The sequence below is a fragment of the Sinocyclocheilus grahami genome, unplaced genomic scaffold (assembly GCF_001515645.1).
Source record: "Sinocyclocheilus grahami isolate Dianchi unplaced genomic scaffold, SAMN03320097.WGS_v1.1 scaffold87.1, whole genome shotgun sequence".
NCBI classification, from domain to species: Eukaryota; Metazoa; Chordata; class Actinopteri; order Cypriniformes; family Cyprinidae; genus Sinocyclocheilus; species Sinocyclocheilus grahami.
In genome coordinates this window covers 1,267,986-1,275,730 of record NW_015505266.1, presented here as the reverse complement: position 1 = coordinate 1,275,730, position 7,745 = coordinate 1,267,986, and the positions used below count along the sequence as shown (strand labels likewise).

At 38.5% G+C, this 7,745-nt stretch overlaps 1 protein-coding gene across 1 annotated transcript in view; it reads left to right on the top strand.

Moving 5' to 3' along the window:
* LOC107586952 (keratin, type I cytoskeletal 19-like) overlaps positions 1-7,505 on the top strand; it is a 10,228-nt gene extending 2,723 nt beyond the window's left edge. The window contains exons 3-9 of the mRNA XM_016274517.1: positions 1,019-1,172; positions 2,130-2,378; positions 3,395-3,499; positions 4,727-4,947; positions 5,182-5,363; positions 5,514-5,616; positions 5,837-7,505. Coding sequence (XP_016130003.1) covers positions 1,019-1,172; positions 2,130-2,378; positions 3,395-3,499; positions 4,727-4,947; positions 5,182-5,363; positions 5,514-5,616; positions 5,837-6,050 — 1,228 coding nt within the window. The 3' untranslated portion in view covers positions 6,051-7,505. The remainder of the gene's footprint in view (positions 1-1,018; positions 1,173-2,129; positions 2,379-3,394; positions 3,500-4,726; positions 4,948-5,181; positions 5,364-5,513; positions 5,617-5,836) is intronic.
* The last annotated feature ends 240 nt before the right edge of the window (positions 7,506-7,745 follow it).

Sequence of the window (7,745 nt, the reverse complement as noted above, 5' to 3'; positions counted from 1 at the left end):
AATGTTTTAATGTCAGTCAAACTATGAGACATTCTTTTTTTTTTTTTATTAAAGGTTAAAGCAGTTTGCATTATGGGATACACTACCCAACCCAGTGTGTTCTGTAATTTGTCCAAATGTAACAAGTCAGAACATTTGCATACTGTGCACTGTATTCATAATACAGTCTGCATTCCAAACATGCCAATGGAATATTTCACATAAAAAAACTAAACATTGTGACTTGAACATCTGATCGTCCTCTTGTGGTGGGAAACAGCAAGTACCTGGAAATGCCTGTGAATGCTTAATAATGAATTAAGTAAATTAACAAATAATATGACACATAATAAGTCTAATTTTCCTATAAAGTCAGTGTCAGTGTTGGTTAAATATGATTGGTTTATTTATTTTGTGCGCTGAGATTGTATGTCTAAATGTGAAATTCGGTTGAATAGACAGTTGATTACCACAGAAAATAATTAATAACTAATATAAAAATAAAAACCAAATTTTCAGTAAAAAAAAAAAAGGTGTTGACAAAAATATGTCAGTGTTTGCCTTGTATGCTTTCATTGTAAGTGTGTTTTTGTCAGCACTTCATTTAGCTTGTGTTTTTTTTTATATAAACTGAATTAGGAATCAATTTTTCCCCGGTGGGAATCAGTACAACTCAATCTGTATTTAAGGTGGTGTTTCTTCAACAAGGGTTTTCCTTTGGGGTTTGTAAGAAATGCCCATTTAATGACTAAATTTAATTAAATACAAAAGAATTGTATAATAAAAAACATATATTATAAAATGAAGAAAAAAGAATATCATTACTTAAAAACTAGAGCTTTTGATGACCTTTGACCTTGAAAGACATCTTTGTTCATTTTTATATTATTGCATTCAAATGCTGTTTCATAAATACATTTGTGTATAACATGTTTTAGTTTTAAATGCATTTTCATTTTAAAATAGCTTTATATAAAACCTATTGTAGTCCACTGCATGTCTTTCATTTAGATACCTAAGTATGCATATGTGTGTATAGGTGTGAAACCGAGGAGAAACTCCGACTCCTGAAGGAGCAGGAGGTGTCACAGCTGAAGCTAAAGATGAAAGAGATGGAAATGGCCAACAGCCTCCTGGAAAAGCAGCTTCATGAATCCCAGAATGAGTTACAGCAAATCATGGAGGAACATGAGGTGGAGACACGGTTTGGTTTAATGTCAGTTAGTGATTGTGTCTAATTGTGCAATTGTGTGTCACCGTGTGTGTGATGTTCTGTCAGTCATATTAAGCATTTAAGGAGAAACCTTGACGTCTGTCTTTAGTAAAAGATACTTGTTAAAAATGTTCCCTAATGTCTTAACGCCAAGTTGCGGTTAACCTCAAGGAAAGGGTGTGTGTATAGGGAATGGTGGTTCTATTATTAGACATTATATTGTATATAGATTTTGCCAGTAATACAATGTATTTGGACATCTTGTGTCCTTTTCGTTTGTGCACAATTATTATCTTTGCAAATAGTAAATATATAGCTTTAGCGCAACCAAAATTCACTTTTTTGCCAAATGTAACCAAAAGTGTCTACCAATACAAATACAGTTACTAAACCAAAAGTTGAACTGAAAAAATGACTTCAAATGTTATTGATTGAATTTAGATCATCTGATATTGGTTTTAACACTTTGACGTAGTTACTACATTTAAATTTATATGACAATATTGTAAACTTCAATCTGTCTTTATCAAAGTTTCACCCCAACGTAAGTAGCTCCATATTAATCAGCTGTTTCGATTATAAATCTTGTTCACGGAAATCTTTCCGTATTGGTGTGATCTGATCTTTATCATTCTCTCTTTATCATTATTATCACTCTTCTGAGGTTTAAGAATAATAACTATCCTGTTTATATAGCCTTACCCTGATTGGGTACAAAATACGTACAAATTAATTTGGATCGTAGATGTCAGAATGAGACATTTTTGTCGTTTTGGACTCGGGAAGAAGTCCTGAAACAGTATGTTTTCATCAGACCCTTGTATTTCAAAAGATGAAGGACATTTTTATTCTTCATGAGAGGAGCCCTTTAAATTCTCCTCTTCCTCCCTCTCTCTCTCTCTCTATCTCTCTCTCTCTCTCTCTCCTTGGCTGACAGAGAGAGCTGGATCAGCACCAGCGGCAAGCAGTAGAGGAGTGTAATAGAGTGCTAGCGCAGGTTGCTGCAGGAGAGGATGGCAGAGGAATGGATCTCTCCCGTACCAGCACCCAGTGCGACCACTCCAGCCCAGCCCAGAGTAGCCCTGACTCAGCCACGCCACCAAATCCAGCCCCAGGCTCCGGTCCGGCTTCACAGAGAAGGCCCCGAAAGGATGCAACCAGCCCCACAGCTGCGTTTCCTCCACAGGTACGAGTATTCACTCTCGCTCTCCTTCAAACACTCTCTACGGTCTGCTGGCCAGGGCACTGCAGAGCAGTCGTAGTGTGTGTGTGTGTGTGTGTGTGTGTGTGTGTGAGTGAAAAGACTGCTAAGCCACCATTATTATTCAAAACAGAATGAGGGATGCTAGTCCCATTGAGCATAACCATTGTTTTTTTTTTGTTCTCATCAGTAGGTGATTGTTTATTTGTCTTCCAGTGTGCTTGAGCAGAATTTATGCCCTCGCACAAAAACATGGGCCATCGGCCTCGTAACTCTCCTTGAAAAACAACAACACACTGCAGCTTGTCTTTACAAATACCTACTATGTTGGTACAATGGTAAATTGAGTGTATCAATACAGTGGTCCTCCAAGGTACTTGGTAGATGTCCAAAAAAAAATTATGGTACCATTGAACATGGTTTTACATGGTAACATGTCCAAAAAACAAGGTATAACCATGGTACATGTCCCAAAACACATGATATTACCACTGAATATCATCTCCTAAGAAACATGGTAACACCATATTACACGTCCAAAATCATGGTACTGTTCAAAAACATGGCAGAGCAATTGTCCAAAAACATGATATTTTTTTAAATTTTAGATTAAGACTATATATTGTTTTTGGAACTGTGCAGTCATTCTTATCAGATGGAGACTGAAGTGATTCCTAGACTGTGATATACATCAACTCAAACCACACGAGCATCAATTCAGTTTTCTTTAATGTGATCTATTGTGTTACCAGTGCTCACTGGAGTCATTTGGCAGATAACTTTATTTTGGGATGTAAATCATGGATAATAAAAAACAATATGCCAGAGAGGCTATGCATTAAAGTCATTTTACCATGATTAAGATGTGTCCTAAGGCACAGTGTGATGAAACCTCAACGGTAAGCAATATGAAAAAAGCTTTAAAAATGTAACAAGATTTATTGTATTCTGTGGTATTCTTATGTATACACTGCATGTGTTGTGTTTTTTGTGTTCTGTAGGTGAGAGCAGGTGATGAGGCCCTGAAGGAGGCACGAGCCGAGCTCGCTGAGGCCCGGAAGCGATGGCACCGTCTACAGGTGGAAATCGAATCGCTACATGCCTTGGTGCGTTCGGTTCTCACAGACATGCCCACAGACACACCCGAACACACACACACTCACTCCAATTCAGAAACTTGTAGACACACCTAAACACACACTCCTGAACCCATTTCACCTTAATGCATAATATGCAAATTAGAATATCACTTACTGCTACATAACGCATATGCAGGTCTTAATTTCTGCCAGAACCAGCCAGATGTGAATCCGGCATCTACGAAATCGGATTCAACCTCTATTCAACCTCTATGTAGTGCGAATTCAGTGTTAAACATACATCAATACTTTGCCTCCAGGGAATGGATGACAGATCCCTGCCGGATTTGTCATCACTCCTTGTTCTGGGAACTCATAATTTATAAATCAAGTACTGCAGATAACCACAAATTGTTACCAAATACTAATTTTGTTGTTAAATATTAATTATCTGAAGGTTGTGGGCTCAAATCCCTTTGAAGGCACCATGTTATACAAGTTGACCCCTGGGAATCTAATCCATGTATTTAGTGTTGGTAGAGCCAGGTTCCACTACTTGATTCCCAGTTCATGAACTTTAGAATTATTGGGATCTTCAGTGACCACTGTGTCCTTGATCAAGATACGTTACAGTGGTGGTGGTGTGGTGAAAACTCAAGGCTGTTAATCAGAAGGTTGCTAGTTTGATGCCCCACAAGGCATGATACCAATGCCACAAACATTGTGCCCTTAAACCAACATCTTAATCTCAGATATATCCAGAAGTTTATTGTCAGTTTCTGGAATATTCTTGGTCTCTGCAATATTAGATCCTTGAGTCATCACCATTGTGCCAAGGTTTTCAACTTCAGGTGCCTTCAGGGGGATTAACAATAACAAGAAGGTTGGTGGATCAAACACCGTAAAATGCGATCTGTGAGCCATTATCATTGTGCCCTTTGAGCAAGGCACCTAATCCCATGTTGGTCCAGGCGGACTGACCCAGTAAAACATAGATGAAGTGGCACTGGAACTGAAGTGACTCGACTTAAATGAAATATGCCTTGCTTGTCTGCAATATTTTGGTCTCTGTTCACTGTTTCAGACCACCCTATTCGATTCCTCAAACCCTGAAATTCCATCCATTCATTAAGTCATTCTCCAAGCAGATTGTCCCACGAAGGGCCACGGGGATGCCGGAGCCTATCCCAGTGTTTCGGGTGTAGGCTGCCCCTGGAGATGTTGGAAATAAATAATTCTGTTTTATCCCACCAGGAGAGGAGTCTCCAAAGCTCCCTACACCACACTCAGCTCCAGTACTCTGTGCAGCTCAAGGATATGTCCCGGTCTGTCAGGGGTCTGGAGTCTGACCTAGAAACTGTGCAGGATAGTCTGGAAATACAGAAACAGAACCATAGTCAGCTCCTCAACACCAAGATGAGGCTGGAGAGAGAGATAGCAACCTATAGGAAACTCCTGGAACACGAGGAGGGCAGGTAGGGGAGAGATAGATTTACTGAGCTGTATTTGTTTATGCAATTAAACTGTTAGCACACGCGCGCTCAAACTTGTATGATGTCTTTTATGCAACTCCAAAGTAATGCACTGGAATTTTGACAGGGTTTTTTGCCATTGTGCCATTGATGTTATAAATGATGTTTCTAAGGTACCAATGAAGTTGAGCGTGGTCTTGAATCAAACCTGTTTCTTCTTTCACTCCTGAACCACAGGTTTCTGAACTCAGATGGTCGGTCTCTAAAGCTGAAGCCATGGAAGGGGTCAGTTCCTGCTCCAGAGCAGAATGGCCTGCCCAATGGATGTGATGAAGATATCGCTGAGCCAATCTTCTCAGAGAGAACTTCAAAAATGAGTCCGGCCCTTCAGCGACAGCAGAGTCTTGTCATCCTCACAGGTAAGGATGATGATGTCCAAACGCCCTCAAACTCATTTTCCAACCAATGATTCCACCCAATGTTTCCACCCATTCTTAACAACTGGTTCATTATACAACTGCAAGCCTGACAGATGTTTTGTAACTCTGTGTTTGCGTTTTTCCATCCAGAACCAGTTCTAAACAAAGATGGGGAGATCTGTACTGTGAAGACTCGGGAGATTCTGGAAGGAAATGTAGTGAGGGAGAGTGCCGAGGGTCACGGAAATGTGGAGTGAGTTTACATAGACTTATTTTCAAGCCTTGCTTAGCTGCAATTAAGAACCATAAGCATTTCACACCTTAAGGACAAACATCTTGATGTGTTTGATCTTGCATGTGGCTTTGCAGGCAAATACAATTGTGATGGAACTTTTACATCATCATTTTTTTTGCACCAGAGATTATGTAATCCTAATTTAGATGCTTATTATTTTGCTTTTTGTGTGCTATAGGACAGAGAAGATTGACAAGGTAATCAGGCAATGGGAAGGGTCATTCTTTAAAGGAAATCCCAAGCTGAGGAAGAAATCTGTGTCTCTGCGTTTCGACCTTCATATGGCTGTAGCGGATGAGGGTTGCAGCCAAACAAAACAGGACAGTCTCCCAAACGTGGAGGTCCGTCTGGTCATGAGACGGTCTCGCAGCATACCCACTTTTGCCCAGTGATGTCATAATGCTACTACACCACAATTGTGACATCACCATGCTACCACATCACAACTGTGACCTCACAATGCTACTGCATTACAATTAAGTAGTGGTGACCACGTCTCAATGTCTCGCCGACTAATAAAAGCGAATCACTTTAGTAACGTTATAAAACTCTTGCCATTTGAAAGAAAAAAAGCGTCATATCATCAGCAAAGCGTTCGAAAACAAAAACTCAAATTGCTTTTATGATTGTAATGAACTCATGCAGATAAAGCTACTTTAAGCTAAAGCTACTTAGAAATTTCAAGGCAAATTAATTTGTAGTTGATTTATTTTACTTCAAACGTAGATGTTTGAAGATGAATGGGAAGTACAAACGTCTTGCAGTGCTTCAGATACATTGTGACTTTAGAGTGTGACTCTCTGTGGACGCTCTACTGCCACATTATTGATTATTAGCACATATTACGTTACTGAAAACCTATAAAACTATTGGTTTGTGAAAATGTGTATAGATTATACATCTATAAAGCTGAATCTTAAGTCTCAGTGAGAAATGGTCAATGTGGATTCGGAGATTTCTCATTCAGTGCAGCGTAACAAAAGATGCCTTATTGTGTTTGACAAATGTTACTGGAACCAATTTTACACTCCAGTGAACGCTAAGGGGGTATCAAGTTCTGGTTCTGCAGGAGGCTGTAGTGTGAACCAAAACAAAATATTGCGAAATTTGCAAGTGTAGCAGAAATCAGCAGCCAAAATTAAAAATTATGGTGAAACCGATGTACTGTCCTCACGATATTGCCTGCATGGACGTGTACAGAATGACTAGCAGTCTATCACTGCGGGGAGAATGAAATGCTAAAAGTAAAATGTTGACTATGAACTTCTCTACTAATTACTTTCTCCTATAAAAGTTACATTGCTTTGTATTAAGGATGCATATAGTTTACGCTTCATTTAAAGTGCAAATACTGTCTTCCAATCAAAAAATTATGCAGGATTGTTCAGAAAACTTGAAATGATCATACTTCAACAACCAAAAAAAAAAGATTTTTGCATTTCTTATCTGTATATATTAATCATTTAAACTGATTTATTTGCATACCCATTATGTTCTACCTCTGGTGGTTGTTGTACTGTAAATACATGGGTTTTTTCCTGATGCAACAAAGAAATGGATACATATGCATATATTTAATTTGAAGTTATATTAAATCTATATCCCTGAAATATGATGATATCACCTCATAGGTTTAGTTACTGCTTTCATTCATGTAATGCACAATCTAGTATCATACAGGATTAACCTTTCACGTTTCATTATCTTTCAAATTGTGACTTACTCTAAGAAATGTGAAGAGAAATTGCACCATATGCATTGGTAAAAATGTCAATTTCATATGCACTTTAATGGATTAAAATCAGAACATTGCTAACTTTCAGATTTTTCTCTGTACTCAACATTTTTTCACAAATGACTGTTGCTTTTTTTTAAACATAACTTTTTTTGTATAAAATCTATAGCTCTGCCCTGCTGCGTGATTTGGCTTTGTATGACAGGTGCTAATAAAGCTATTATTATTTCCAGATGAGCTATTTATGTTATGAGCAAAGCTGTCCAAAGACATTTCATTAGACCACAGTGCCTGGAAAACTAGCACACAACACAGACGTCCCAGTTAAGCCTGGAATAGATATGTAACAGAA